At 33.8% G+C, this 16,602-nt stretch overlaps 1 protein-coding gene and 1 long non-coding RNA gene across 2 annotated transcripts in view; both read left to right on the top strand.

The window, feature by feature from the left end:
- LOC134266605 (uncharacterized) overlaps window positions 1-13,327 on the top strand; it is a 43,439-nt gene extending 30,112 nt beyond the window's left edge. The window contains exons 2-3 of the long non-coding RNA XR_009992005.1: window positions 11,255-11,331; window positions 13,104-13,327. This is a non-coding gene — a long non-coding RNA (uncharacterized LOC134266605). The remainder of the gene's footprint in view (window positions 1-11,254; window positions 11,332-13,103) is intronic.
- A 132-nt stretch (window positions 13,328-13,459) lies between these two features.
- LOC134266648 (uncharacterized) lies at window positions 13,460-15,439 on the top strand. Its single transcript, XM_062748868.1, has 4 exons — window positions 13,460-13,602; window positions 13,690-13,741; window positions 13,999-14,117; window positions 15,375-15,439. Exons 1-4 carry the CDS (start codon window positions 13,500-13,502, stop codon window positions 15,437-15,439), a joined length of 339 nt encoding a protein of 112 aa, XP_062604852.1. The 5' UTR covers window positions 13,460-13,499.
- Window positions 15,440-16,602: the final 1,163 nt, after the last annotated feature.

Here is a 16,602-nt window from a genome sequence, read left to right as displayed (position 1 = left end):
AACGTCATCATTTTGAAAGTTCCACGGTAGATACAATATTTTGTCAAAAAATATACTACAATTTAAGGCAAAAAGCTGACTACAATTTTTCAATTCTTTTGTAAGGTCATTATTTACACGCTGAATTGATTGTCGATGGAATTTCTGTTATTTCCCGATCATGACAAGGAGAACAGAGCGGGTATGACCGGTCGGCGGGGGAATCTCACTCCTCCATGACACCTGATCCTCCGATGTTTTAGAGGTACGTGTTTGCTTTTCTTCAACATTTTTGTTAAATGGACTTTTGAGCTTGATAACTGTTGCTATCTCCTTATATTTCATTAAGTAAACTCTTTATTCAAAATCATGCCATTAACCCACAACAAATATGTTTAAAAGCCAAAAAGTTTTGAAAAGTAGACATCCCTCTTATGTATATTAATGGAAAATGTACAAAATATTAAATCAATGCATCTAAACAAAATGAAATTTTTGAAATGCTTATATTTGTTTCTAATTTAGTAATCAAAAAGTTAGGATTAAATCTAAGGCGTGGGGACAGAACGCTGTACTGCGTCAAAACACCACAGATCTCGAACTACCAGAGTATTTATAATAATCTATCCATTGTGTTTGCTTTAGTTTCTACGAAAGCTGGATGGTGCCACGCAGAAAAATATTTTATCTTGAGGCCGCAATATAATTTCTGGCGGCTGCCAGATCTATATATCTGGCCGTCAATTAGCCGGTGTAACGTTGAATATTGACCCGAGTTGAAAATTGACCCGGGGGTCATTTTTCAACGTTGAATATTGAACCGGGGTGCTTTTTCTCCGTTGAAAATTGAGACCGAAAGTCGTTGAATTTATACCCGGAGTCATTTTTCAACAGCTTGATATTTTGTTTTCTTATCCCTGATCATGATGACCTCAACAAGTTGAAAATTGACCCTGTTGAATACTGACCCCACCTCAGAGTTTGAACATTTTTTGAACTGGGAAGTTGTTTTACGGGACTTATAAGTATCTCTATATTTATATTTCGGTTTCCATGTTTTCCCTTTTCAAGATAAATAGAAATAAACATATCATCCCGTGTATATATGTACATTATGATCAGTGCACGATTTCAGTTATCTTCAAACATGACAACTTTATTTTTAAATCCATAGCATCCATAAATAACTACAATACTATGAAAACGGCATAAAACAAAAATCCTGGAGATCTGGTGTCTAGAAAGTGAGCCGCCCTATATATAAATTGATCAGGTGGTCGGAACATCCTTGGCCATCTAGTCAAAATCAGTATAAAAATTAACAAAATTAACAGCCGAAAAATTAGAATGAAACACATCGGCCATAATTAATCAAATGATAGGTTATATTTGTAAAAAATATCAATATACCGACCATAGGATGTAAGTAATGCCGACTTTAAACAAGGTTGGTGAAATCAGTGTAACAAACTTATCTGTCAGTAGCCTGTCTCGGCTTAAAAATTGATCGTTTTCTGAGCATAATCTTAAAAATGAGATTATTCTTATTCTTAAAAGTATCACTGTTATTCGATACAATGCGATTCCTATTCAATTAGTTGTTATTTCTTTTCAATAATTTGTAATATGTGTTCGATAAATTCTTATTCCCATTGGAGGAAATGTGACAGTATGATTCATGTATCATAATATATACATGTACAGTGTATATCATTCTCTTCGAAAACACGCGTTTCCTATTCGATGTCATTCATATTTACAAACATGGCCCTGCCAACTCAGACTATACTGTTTGTAAAAGAAATGATTTCTTTTTCTTCTTTTCCAAAGTGAACCTTCCTTATTTGTCTTCCATAGTCAGTAAAACTTCCAAACATAAGATAGTTGTGGCACATTCAGTGGTGACTTTAATTTAGAGTTCACTGGAATATATCGAGTCGACATATGAACTGAAGTAACTATTGTTACTTAATCATACGTCATCGGTGTATCTAAATTTTGAGTTGAACCCCACAGCAAGTGTTTTCTTCTTGTCATGTAAAGTTTTTAATGTATATTCTGATTCTGCTCCCCGTTCTCGACGCCGATGTATGAGTACGTTTTGGTATTTGCTACCAAAAAATGATATCACCTATTTGAAAAGGTGATTCACTTATTTGAATAGGTGATATCAGCTATTCGAATTGTTGATATCACCTTCATTTCCAATAGGTGATATCACCTATTCAAATAGGTGATATCACTTATTCAAGTAGGTGATATCACCCATTCAAATTGGTGATATCACCTATTGGAAATGAAAAGATATTTTAATGATGATAAAAAGATGATAACAATTTCGAATTGGTGATATCACTTATTAGAAATGAATAGGTTATATCACCTATTCAATTGAATTGGTGTTATTACCAATTCAAATAGGTGATATTATACCTATATGAATTTCTTACAACAATAAATAATGAATGCTGCCTATAATATATAGATTACCACTGGAACCAAAAAGATTCGGACTACCCAGTTTTCATGCGGTTTTTTTTCGATTTTCTAATTTTATACATGATAGATAAGTGAAATAAATGAATTTGTGAGCAAAACAAACTACTGTTGCTTAAAATTAATTACAACACTGTAATCCATTGTCTCCTAGAATGATACTAGTAAGTTATAAAACAAAAGTGAACGTAAATAAGAATTAGGGACCTATAGTCTTGGGAGCCGTTGTTATTTCATACATAATTAGAATAGGTGATGTCACCAATTCGAATAAATGATATCCATTTTTAAAATGATATGTTTATTTCACCTATTCAAATAGGTGATATGACCTAATATTAAGTTTGAATGGGTGAAATAACTTATTCGAATAAGTGATATCGCCCATTCTAATTGGTTATATCACCTACAAGTATTAAAAATCTGAATAGATGATATCACTTACTCGAATATGTGATATCAGAAATTGAATAGGTGATATCACCTATTCGAACAGGTGATATCATTTTTTGGCAGTAAATACCTGAACGGCGCCTCAGACCTATGGATTCGATCACAGTTGAGAAAACCTAGTCATAAATATATGTTTTTATACTGTTGAATTTTGAACCGGTTTTATGATCAAGATTCCACGACCCGGCTCAGTTTTCAACGGACAAGGGTCTAAATTCAACACCTTGGATCTCAGTTTTCAACGTTGAAAAATGACCCCCGGGTCAATTTTCAACCCGGTTCAAAATTCAACGTTACACCGGCAATTAATTATTTGGCGTCTGCCGGATAAAATGTTTTCTTTTTTACTGATTATGCAAATAGCAAATATCGATTTTTGAGCCTTCGGGTATTTAAACACTTAACGATAGTTAACGGTTTGTTATATGCAAACCGAAAGTAATTTTTTTTCAAGATTTACAGGAAGTTTTTTTTCGAACAACTGATTTATAAAGGTAATTTTTTAAGCATTAGTAATTATATATTTTTTTGCGAGTTAAAAATTTGTTTATACCTAATATTTTAATCACTTACAAAGGGAACGCTAGTAATACAGTTACCAAGTATTGGTTAAACAATATGAAATTACACTATCTTTTTTTAGTTCGTTTTAAAAGCATACTTTATGCCAATAGGTAACCCTCATTTAATGTCTAATAACTGGGTATAAATTATTTTAATATACTGGAAAGAAAAAAAAATAAATTAGTAATAGCAAAATTAATAAGATACTGATATTGAAATGTTCTTTAAAAGAGATGAGAGAAGATTGTGTGTTGTTTTCCTTGGATACAACAGTTAGAAATATATTGAATGGCTGAGATTGGGAAGCATATTTACCTTATCTATCTAAATATGAATATAAATAAGGAAAATAATTTAAATATATAAACTTTTGAAAATTGACGTGGAGGTAGACGGGAGAACAATACTGTCGTCCGTAGTTCTTTGTCGAAAGTCCACCAGAGTTGAGAAAATTCGGGAAATGTCTTGCACACTCTTGTGTGGTCTAGCGTGCTTTGAATCAAATTTATTGATGGTTTAAAAACCATCATCAATTTAAGTTTTTAACTACAAACACAGTTTAAAATGTGTTCTGATTTTTACATGAAATAAGGGGCCAGTTTCAGCGGTTACAAAACCATGTCCTTTCTATTCAAATAAAACATGTAAAATATACAGAATATAGAAAATGTACGATTTTTACAATATAGTCAACATTATATACATAAATATGAACAATTCAACGTTCTTTACCTATTTCTGTGACAAGTTCTTATATGATTTTAATATAGGAATCGTTGATTTGAATTGAATCCTAACCTCCGTCCCTAGCTGTTCCCTTGAATAGACAAATTTTCATAGATATCAAATTCGTAACATTCTACCGACTTCCCGTTCAAATCAAAGCTTTGAACAGATCTTGCGGAAGTTGTACATGTACCTTGCAGTGTTTCGTCCGGTGAGAAATGACAAGAGCTAAATTCAGAATCAAAGTTACATTCAAATTCCTTCCTTCGGCCAGACTTTACATCTCTCTTCACCATGGTGATTATTACCAACACAAATATTATAATGAAAGTGAAAAAAATAGATCCTCTGATAATAATAATTGTTTGAAATTTTTCCATGAAAGTACGTCCCCTTTTATATGAAGTTACATTCCATACAGAGATAGTTTCTTGGATTTCTGAAAGAGACATATTTAAAACTAAACATGAATCGTTAATAGGTATATACCATATTCGATATAATTATAGCGAGTGCAGCGAGCGTCGCGAAGCGACGCTCGTAACTGCGAGCTCTAACGACAACGCCTTAACGAAGAGAAAATTCGGACTACTGCACATTTATTCCTTAGAATTTTTTGCCCCAGTAATTTTGACCCACAAAGCATCACTAAACAAAGTTGCGTTCTCGCGAGAATGGCGGCAAATGTTCAACAAAAAGTTTACTCGCCTTGACTAAATGGATACATATTGAAGATAAATTGTAAACGTAACTTTTTTCATTAACTTTAAGCACTGTTCAGTTTTTTCTTGGTATTTGTAACTTACATACGACATCATGTGACGTCTGAGTCTAGACGCACCAAATGTCACGTGCGGTTTGACGAGCTCGATCTAAATTAAAGCAATAGAGGAGTTTGCGCTCGCTCTAACGGTTACACCGTCAACATATTATAGTCTATTTATAGTTCCTTTATAATCTATACAAACGCAAACAGTTCATAACACTACATATTCACCGGATTTTAGGCCGTATTTATCGGAGGGTCAATGCGCGTGCAAAGGCATTTTTACGTCACAATCAAAACATCAAACAACGTTGTAAACAACGGTTGAAACGGCCGCAGCGAGCTACGTATCTGAACAAAAAACATTTATTATCACACTTATTTCAGGATTATTTTCACATAGCGAAACTCGGAAAGGAAAACACGGATGTAACAAACAGTAATCTGGAGAGTTTTTTATGTTCAACAATGTAAGATCGCAAATGAAAATGGTGTCGTCATACAGCCTTCAATGTCTTATTTATACAAATCCCGTCTATAATATAAAACAATTATGGACTCTTTTGGTGTCGAATATGGTTTGTTATTCACCAGAAAAAGATCCATATTGATCATGACCTCGGCTTCGCCTCGGTCAATATGAATATTTTTCTGGTGAATAACAATCCACATTCAACACCAAAAGAGTCCATAATATTGTCTTATACAATCTACGATATTCATGATATTAGCACCGGAGTTCGTTACATCTAACTGCTTTCGGCGTGGAATGGCGACCCATGTTCGCGCTGGTTATCTTGAATTACCTTTGTTTACATTTTATTGCAGTTATGCATGTATTTGTGTTGGTTGTCATATTGTGATTTTTTAATTTAACAGATGGCAGTGAATACAAAAAAATTGTAATTACTACCACTGGATAAATTCGAAAATTACAGTGTCACTTTGAAAAGACGAAAAAACTTGTTGTGGCCTTCAACTCGACATCTTGATATATCAACGACGTATTATCAATTAACAATTATAATTTCCATTTTTATCATGCTTACGTCGATACGATATATCCTGGTGAGCTTGAGATAAAAGATACCACAGAGTCTGAAAAATCTGTTTCATATTTGGATATATTACTTGAAAATGACGACGGATCTTTCCGTTATTCTCCGATAATGACAAGGAGCATATAGTCCATGAGCCAGGCCATGAATTTTTTGGTATCGGTACCATCTTGGGTGAATAATTTTCATAGTTATTTTTTGAAGGATAAATATATCTACCTTCAGAAAAATTATGATAGCATTCAATTGATTGTGGCTTTAATGCTGTATCAACTGTTTATATACACCAACCCTAATTGTTCGTTCTATCATTTGTGTCTATGAAAAAAGATGGGTTTTCAAAACGCAATTTACATCTTCTTTGGAATGATATTTCCTTGAAAATCTTTTTAATATAGACCATGCTATTACCCTGTTCATTTATTATTCAATATTGGCTCTACAATGAGTCCGTAAATGCAATCAGTCTGTATATACGTACCAAGTTCGACTGGGTCTAACATCTGCATAAGGGATCAAGAACTCATCTCGGTGGATGTTGTTCAAAACTTACCTACAATCCGTGCCCCTGCAGCTGATTTGTCTACAGTATTTGAGATTTTGAATCAGTCAAAACTGATTAGACTAGAACTACATCTGGAAACAATATTGTAGTAATGGATCAAGCACTTTATATGCCAAAGCTACTGAAATAGTTATGAAACACAAAGAGCGTTTTTGCTTAGAATTGGAACATTCCACACTATTTGTGACGCGTTATCGATTCTTGGAAAGCGGTTTAAAGGACATATGCATAGAGTTCGGAATAGTTGCTGAGGGGTCCATAAATGGTGTCCTTGATGGTAAGCATTACAATCGTGCTGTTATAATACAAAAGTGTATCTATGAGGCGCTCCTGAGATTGGCTTGGTCCGAGTTATTACCTTGGGTGGAGGAAAATTATCCAGACACGGCTGCTGACATAAAAACATTCCCGGATCAAGTGAATGACATGGCCAGTGACATCAACCAATAAAATCACAAAGCTCTGCTTCAAAGTCAATTATTCCAGGGCCTTGTACTTTTATGATAAGAATTTCTCGAACGTCTTCGTGTTAGTCACGGGGAACTGTCTACATTCTGGATGTCATATTTTGATTTTGTTTAAGACGTCATTCTTGGTCTCCTTCGTTCATCACGTGAAGGAAATCGGAACCTGCATCTCTACGCTGTACGTAAACTTATCCCCTGGTGTTTTGCATATGATAAACTGAATTATGCGCGATATCTTTCTTCATATTTTGCTCAGATGACAAATCCAAGGGAAATTCATCAATGTGTATGTGAGGCCTTCCAAAATGGACAATTTACAGTGCAAATGCTTGGCAATAACCCTTTTGTTTTGTTTTGAACATATTTATTTGACAATAACCCTTTTTGATGAATTCCTGTGGATCAGACAACTGATATCACCCTAAATAAGGACACACAGACACCTTGTGGAACAGTTCGATTCAGTTTAAAAGCTTCAGCTATAGCTGCTATAGTACTGCAGAGTATCGAAGTTCCTTTCTAGGACTTTTACAGAATATGATTTGAGAAAAATCTTCAGGTGTATCTCACACAGAATTGCAACGTCCAAGCATTCAGAAAGACAAACAAGCTGTGTCAGCAGTTGTCAATTTGGTAAAGGAATGGGTCAACCCTTTTGTAGAGAAGCAGGATATTGTGAGCATATCAACTGCCAGGGTTGCACCAAGAGAAATAATGACAGGCATATTGCATGCTTATCAGATTGGTGAAGAAGCTTAGATAAACTTTAGAAATGAAAGACTGGAGGGAGATTTGCCAGATATAAAGTTTCATGACCCGATGAAGACTCAAAGACTTGACATATAGCAATTTGAGTCAGAAGCAGGAGTTGAAATCAAATGGACGCGTAGCAATCTTGAAAGCTGACAGAACCTTGTTTGGTGGGATAATTGTGATGGTACAAGGTCGTAACCTACAAATGGAGAGTATTCTTTCGTACCCAATCAGGACCATTGTCGTGGGCTCTATCCACACCAGATGGAATGCTGCGAAAGACAAACGAAGCTGCATTTGCAGCAGCATTACAGAAGAATGTTTCTGTAGCCGAACAACTGCCAGAAAATTCTGTGTCAGTGATAGACGGGATGAGCTTAGTTTAGAAGGTGAAAGGTGATCAGAATACATTTGGAGATATTGCAAACACAATGTTTTCAATGGCACTAAGGGCCGGGGTGAACAGTGACAGGATAGATATTGTTTTTGACACGTTCATAGAGAACTCAATCAAGAACAGTGAGAGATCACTTCGAGGAGGAGAAGATGGCCATCAACTGCAGAATGAAACCTGCACTCAAATCATCAAACAGTGGAGGAGTTTCTTGAGCACGATTAAAATCAAAAATAGCATCAGGTAATTTCTAGTGAACGAATGGATGAAGCCAGAATTTAAAGAAAGGCTGCATGGAAAGGTTATCTATGTAAACTTGATAGAAAAATGTTATAAAATAACATTTCAAGACCACGAGGAGATAACAGATCTCCAGAGCCTTCAAGAAGAGGCAGATGGACGCTTACTTCTTCATGCAGCTCATGCAGGAAGACATGGATATAGTGCTTAACAGATCTGTTCAGAGGACACCGATGTTTTCATCATGGCATTGGCATTCAATGACAAGGCTGTTCATGAAATGTGGGAGTAAAACTCGCACTAGACTGGTTGATATAAACAAGGTTGCCACCAGCATCGGAAGTGAAGCATGTCGGGCACTAGTGGGGCTGCACTTCTTCACTGGATGTGATACTGTAAGTGCATTTGCTGGGAAAGGAAAATCAAGTGCATTGAAACTGATGATATGTAGCAACGCTGTACAAGAAATGTTCCAAGGGCTAGGGAAAGAATGAGACCTTTCTGAAGATTTGATGACCAAGTTAGAAGCATTTACCTCTCGCCTTTTTATTCCAGTTATACAGATTTATGGGGTGATGGTTGAATAAAGGTGGGAAAATATGCAAATTTTGTTAGATTCAAGTTCAGTAACTCAGTTAATGCTCTTTTAATATGGGTATCCTCATATCTCTGAGTGATTGAACGTACTAGTAGAACTTTCAATCACGGTTGGCAACTGTAAGACAAATACTTTGGAGGTTGTAAATATTTTTAACTCAGGATACCACATTTGAAGAAATTAAGGCCAATAACTCTGTCTCCAGCATTGAAGCCACAACGGATAAGATGCTATCATACATTTTCTCACTATTTAGGGGTATACCTTACCAAATATCACTATAAAGTTTATTCACCCAAAATGGTACCGACAACCCCCAGTGGCTCATGTACTAATACGTCGGGTGGTACTGATCGGCAGGGGATGTTCACTCCTCCATGGCACTTGATTCCATGCACCTCTAATTTTTCGGAGGTCCGTGATTGCTCTACTCCGTTTATAATTTTTTTATGGACTTTTGATCTTGAATATACTGTTTGCTATCTCCATATTTTTCATTTGGCATCTTTTTCTCCTGCCGAAGAAGTACACGGATTTTTTTTGTCTACCGACCTCTGTGTGCATGCGTCCGCTTACATCGGTGAACTGATTCCACAGAACAGTGACTAAGCGAGCGGTTTTAAATAAATAAAGCCATTTTTCACTTCATCGGTATAGAAAATAAAATAAAACTGTCAAACATTATGGGTTTCCCGTGAACAAAATAGAAGAGAAAAAAAAATCTGAATCTTTATTTATTTAACATTTAATTACAAAATTTTTGATGTGACAAAGAATTTTGTGAGAAATCTTGAGTACATGTAGGATCTTCTTTGGTATAAAAAACACCGAAAGTGAAATCGAAAGTGAAACCTAACTGACAACAGAGTGTTGCTAATACTCGGAACGGAAAACTTAACAGTTAACCGAAAGAAAATAGAAAAATGGCTTTTAAAATATATATTTAAAAAACAAACAAGTTGATTTTTTCGTCACAGCATGATTTAAAAATTTTCTTTGAGCATGGATTTCATTTGGCGCATGCCCATTTAAGCAATCGAAAATTCTTTGGTTTCGGAGATATTTCACGTGCATTAATATGTTGATAATTTCTAATGAAAAGATTTTGCCCAAAAATTTGTCTTATTATATTTTTTTTAGTTTCTTTTTCTCCCCCCCCCCCTTTTTTTTGGGGGGGGGGTTACCTAAAAAATAAAACAAATAAGCAATCAGTGTCTACGATAGATGATAACTGTCAAAGTTGTCCGATATTTTTGACATAAAAAGATGTTTGTCCAAAAATATGCATTTTGTATGTGTAAAGATGAAAATAGAAATATATATACTTGTTCCTGAAATATTGCTGACTTGTAGTTAAATAGTAATAATCAATGATCGATCTTAATATAGGAGATATACATTGAATCTTCCTTGCCGAGAACACGCTCAAGTCAAAAATTTCATCTGAAAACACATGTATCTTTAATTTATTAATAATAAATAATATCAGTAATAAATAAATGCATTGATTTTACGATTGTTAACCCAAAAAGAATGTTTAAAATATTTTTTTTCATAAGAAATATACAAGATTAAAAAAATGTTGAAAATATATGACACGAAAGAAAATTATTGGTATTGGTTTAATTTTTTCGGCGTTAATAAATTCCCATGAAGAATAGCGGAGAAATTATACTTTTATATAGAAATACTTTTAAAAAAATTAATGTAAAAAAAATCCGACACTTATTTTAATTGATATGGAATACACCCCCATTCGCCTAACTATCGGAAAGGGGGGGGGGGGATCTGGATCCATGCATGGGAAAATTTTTAGAGAAAATGAGATGTAAAATAACACCATAGTTTCCTGATTAAGGGTAGTTTTTTGCTACTGGTTGTCTGTGTTCAGAATAGTACTTAAATGTTTACAATGTTTCAAAGCTTCGCAGTGTATCCAATGCAACAAAATGCCTGTGTTAAGATCAATTGTAATATACAGTGGTTTATAGTAATATTAGTATATTAAAGATATCCGACTGTTTTTGTTTCTTCTTATGTTGGAAATATGTCGTTCGCACGAGCGCAAGCTAAAAATCTCTTTCGTACAGTTATGTCATTTGCACGACTTTTTATCTCGTTTACCATGTTTGCTTAATATGCCATCTTGGATAAATAAAGACTGTTTTTAATATTATATTATTATTTTTTTCCAGCTTCATTATATTTTCAAAACATGGGAAGAGGAAAGGAAAAACACACGTGCTTACATTTCCTAGTTGTTCTCATTCAGGTAAGGCCGTGTATTGTACTCTAACTATAGTGGTTTTCTGTCTGAGGTAGTAATAAAAAATACAGAACAACAAATTATTAACACTTTTGTGCCTCTGAAATCAGTTTTCAAAAATGCAGACCTACATGTAACGTGACGCTTGATATTTAGAACTTTTAAGTAAGCATGAGAGAAAGAGAGAGAGAGAGAGAGAGAGAGAGAGAGAGAGAGAGAGAGGGATTTTATTTAAACACTGTTTAATTATTAATAATCATAAAAGCTAGGACTGGACTACGGCAGTACTTCTCTGTAATACAAGGTCAAAGTCATACATGTATAATTTTGAACAAGTAAACATTAATAACACAAGAGTGTGAAAGTGTATGTGTATAAAATATTTTTCTGAAGATAAATGTGTACTCACCATTTGAATGGACAAGACGCATGTTATGCCGAATTCTTTTTATTTTAGCTTTTCTAAAATTACCATAATTCTTTTCCCAATTTCAATGAATAAGAAGTCTTTATATAAATTTCCAATTTGTTGCCACCTTGTTGATATTTAATGCTTGAAATAATAGAAATTCGAAAATATTTTTCTTTGTTTTTACATCTATTATTAAATTTTAAGTAGCATAAATTTAAGATTAGCAACAAAACAATTTTGGAAAATTAAGCAAAACAAATTTGGTAAGCTGAAATATATATAGGATCTCCCTATGATTTGTAGTTGGATAGATTTTTATCCAACGAGTTGTGTGTGTGTGTTTTTTGTGGGATAAAAACACACAACGAGTTGGATAAAAATCATATCCAATTACAAATCATGGGAGATTCTTTTTATCCCATGTTTATTACTTCACAACTGATGTTTTACACTGATTTTATAAGGGACTCCGTTATATTTTACTTCATCACGCTAACGCAAAAACCATTGTGACGTCATAACTGCACTTAAGTGTGGGATATGAAAAATTTATTATATTTTTACCCGTGAAATACTGTAATTTATTCATTGAATAAAAATGATATCCTTTCACAGTGTGATAGGATATCAAAATGATATCCTGTCACAGTATGACGAATATCAGAAGTGCGGGAAAACTCTCGATTTCCATTCCCATAACGAAGATTGGTGTAATTAAAATCTTCTTTGGCCAAATATAAGATAGATAAAAATAAAGAAACCATCCTGACAGCAAATAAAACTGTCAAAATTACCAAAAATATGTTGCTTAATCCATGTTTACAGTATTTTCACCTAACATAGCTATGTCGTTTCATTCGCTCAACTATGACGTCATGAACCTATGACTGTATTACAAAAAGACAGAGGCAGAGGAAAAATCAAAGATTTTTGTTAAAAATGTAATAAACAGAAAATTCAATGTTTTGTAGTTGAATATGGAATTTATTTCACTCGTGAGACAGGATTTTTGATATTTTCACTCGTGCTTCGCACTTGTGAAAATATCAAAAATCCTGTCCCACTCGTGAAATAAATTCCATATTCAACTACAAAACATTGAATATCCTCTATTTATCCAATGAGTCATATCCACGGGATAAAGGGGTAAACATGGGATAAATGGAAATAACAAATAGTATTCAAGCTCGAAATTTCTTTAAATATATAATATGAATGTTGGAGCAAATCAAACAAGGACATTTAAAACATGAAAGGTGGAATCTGGTGCCGTTGAGGATTTAGCATCCCCTGTCCACCAGCCACACCCAATGTGTACTCCTTGTCATGATGAATAAAATAACGGAAACTCTGTCTATAATTTCAGATCTTTGATACCGTTTTAAGCTGTCCTGCATCGATGCCGACTATTTCGTACGTATCCAATTGTCCGACAAGCCAAGAAGAGTGGGAAATGGCAGCTGAACGGAAGAACTGTGAGAGCATTGCGGCAATTCAGAACTGTACTTCTCGGAATAAATTCAAATATCATTGTTTAATGGATCACTGGAAAAACAAAACATTAGAAGTTTGTGCATCTATTTTCTACTTACAAGGTATGTCTTTATCAACGTAAAATTTAATTTTACATGCTTAAGTATAGGCAATAAATATAAAATGGTCAACATAAAAAAGTGAAAACAAAAAAGTTGTTATTTTTAAGATACATGTAACAAAAATATTTATGCAATTTTTAGGATATTGTCCAGAATAAAACATACAAATGAAACAAGTAGCAGAAATTTACGACGAAGGATTCGAATATCTGAAGTTAAATGGCACACGCAAATGTCCACGAAGATACCCGTCCAACGAAGCCTATAAATGTAATGTCAGGTATAAAATGTTTCTAAAACTGCAGAAATATAAATACAGCATATATCTAATCATTTCATATATTTCCTTTTATTTAGATCAACAGTGTTATAGATACAAGAACATATTTATGGATACGAGAAAAATAAGGTGACTATCTTTCCATGTAAATTTATTTTCCATGTGATACATATATATTATTATAACAGTAACTTGATACGAAGGGTCGTATCACGTCGAGTTGACAGGCGCGGATCTTCAGATCAAACGAGACGAGACGGGCTTTGTATTAGTTATTATAGAGGGCGCTGTTGTTCTAATATTACATGTATGTTTACTATATTCTCAAGTCGAGAGAGAGGGAGAGAGAGGGGGGGGTGTGTTTTTATGCTATATTTTTTTTACAGTTCAAAAGAGAGCAGTTGGACAGCATATGTGTTTATTATCGTCAGTTCGTTTCAATTTGTTATCCTTGCCTTCTTGGTTGTGCTGATGAAGAAAGAAATTTGTGAAAAATTCCGCAAAGGTTAGCAAATATAGTATTGTAAACAAAAATTAGAAATTACTAGTAATTCAAACAATCAAAAGACTCAGTTAAATTACAATAAACTACTTAAGTTTTATTGTATAAAAATGCCACAAATTAGTATTTAAGAAATAGCCGCGTGTGTGTTACTTAGCAATTATAATTATTTGATTTTGGAGTTACAAAGTGAAACAATTCTACAAATATTTTTTCATCAAATATTCTGTCAATAATATTAATTCTAAACTAACACAATCTGTGTACGATATGACTTTTCGTACATGTGGGAGAAAAAAAAAACGAAAAAATTATGTACGAATTGACTTCTGTAGTTTGCATACGAATATACGAGTCGGTTGGTGTACGAGTTAGTTGTAGTTCGGCGTAACTCAATGAATATTCATGAGGCGAGAAATATTGATAACAGCAAATATCAGGAATTACGCTTTGTGTTTGAAATAACTTGAAAGTATTTGTTAACTATGTAAATTTTATTTTCAAACATGGAAACAAGTCTTCTTTCATTATTTTGACTCTGCAAAAATCTCCGCTAGGGTCCCCGTGTGTTTACATTCATCGCCCAGACCAGCAGCAATAGCCTGTGGCTATATATAGCCACCGTCTAAAAATTAGAACCATTAGTTTAATTATTCTATATCTCTATCTATATATCCAAAATGTGTATATAATAAATTATATAATAGACACAGTGTCCGTCAATAAATATTTGAAAAAAAGAAAAAAACGACAACACAAGTTGAAAAACGTTAGCGCTTTCATTTCATTTTTCTCCGAAGAATGAAAACTTCAGTCAGGATTTGACTCGATGATAAATTGTGGTTGCTGACAGGGTCATTGTATCGACCATATGTTCTTGGCGAATCTTCAATTGTTTTTAACTAATCATACTAAATAACATTCCAGGTTTTAGTGTTTTGTTTTTTTTGTTTTTATTTTTCACCATTTCTCATTTACAAAGAGGTGGACTAGAAATATTTTTTTCTTTTACAACAATGCACTGGGTTCATATTAGACTGATTTAGACTGACGATGTACCTCTTTCCCCCTTTCTTTTATAGATGACATTTTTTGTTCACTACAAAACATTTAAGTTATGTTTAAATTGTTGACAGTTAAAGAGACAAAGGGGAAAGACATAGAGCATTTTATAAAAGATTTATGAGCAATTCACATGCATGTTTAAAATCATTTGAGACTCTTTCATTGAAAATAACATATACGTAATTTTATCTCCAGGTTGTAAACAGACTAATAAGAATTTGGAACAGAATAAAAATGGTAAGTCCCCATGCCGGGAATGATCAACTAATTTTATGATTTTAAAAGCATCGATGTTTTGTGAAATCCGTTTACTGGGATATAAGCTCTCTACATGATTATTATGTCCGATTAGTCTTTTCCTGTGAAAGAACTAATTATGCCCCCGTTATAGAACTTTCGGGGGTATATAGTTTTTGTCGTGTCTGTCTAGATGTCTCTCTGTCTGTCTCTCTGTTTTTCTATCTGCAAAAACTTTAACCTTGCCCATAACGTTTGATCTAATGGAACTATGACTTTCATATTTCACATGTGTATTCCTTGTGACAAGACCTTACTTTGGGTACCACCAAATTTTATCTTTTGACTTGACCTTGGAGTTTAACCCACTTTTACACAAAAATTCCAGACCTTAGTTGTGGTCATATCTTTTCAACAGTAGATACCCGGAATTCTGTACTTCATATATCTATTTTTTGTGACTTTGACCTTTTGACCTTGAAGATTTCCGTACTTATCAGAAAACTTTATCTTTGGCCATAACTTTTGAACAGTAAGGACTAGTGCATTTATACTTTACATATGTAATCCTAGTGAGAAGACACTTCATTGGATACCAAGAACTTTGACTTTGACCTTGGAGTTTGGCCTACGTTTAAAAAAGCAAACCTTTACCATAACTTTAAAAGTGTTAGGGCTAGTGCATTCATTCTTAACATATTTGATCCTAATGACAAGACCTTTCTTTAGATATTACCAAATTTGACCCTTTGGCGTTGACCTTGGAGATTGACCTTCTTTTGAACATTGGTAACCTTGGGAATAACCTTTGAAGATTTAGGGCTAAGGCTTTCATACTTCACATATGTTTTTTTCATAAGAAAACAATAAACCTGACCTTTTGACCTTGACCAAGGAGATTTCCGTACTTAGGAAAAAAACTTTAACCTTTGCCATAACTCTTGAACGCTAAGGACTAGTGCTCTCATACTTTACATATGTAATCCTTGTGAGAAGACCCTTCATTGGATACCAAGAACTTTGACCCTTTGACCTTGGAGTTTGACTGAATTAAAAAAAACAAATCTTGATTACTGAATAGCAGGTTAAAATCGCGGTCGGAAAAGATTGCGATTTGTTCAATTTTCAGCAAATCGCGGTCGTTTGAATTCGCGGAAAGGAAAAAAAAAAACATACATTTTTTTAA

Source organism: Saccostrea cucullata, unplaced genomic scaffold, assembly GCF_032062105.1.
Source record: "Saccostrea cucullata isolate Sc308-1 unplaced genomic scaffold, CSIRO_AGI_Scuc_v1 ctg2159, whole genome shotgun sequence".
Lineage (NCBI taxonomy): Eukaryota > Metazoa > Mollusca > Bivalvia > Ostreida > Ostreidae > Saccostrea > Saccostrea cuccullata.
This window is presented reverse-complemented; position numbering and strand designations above follow the sequence as displayed.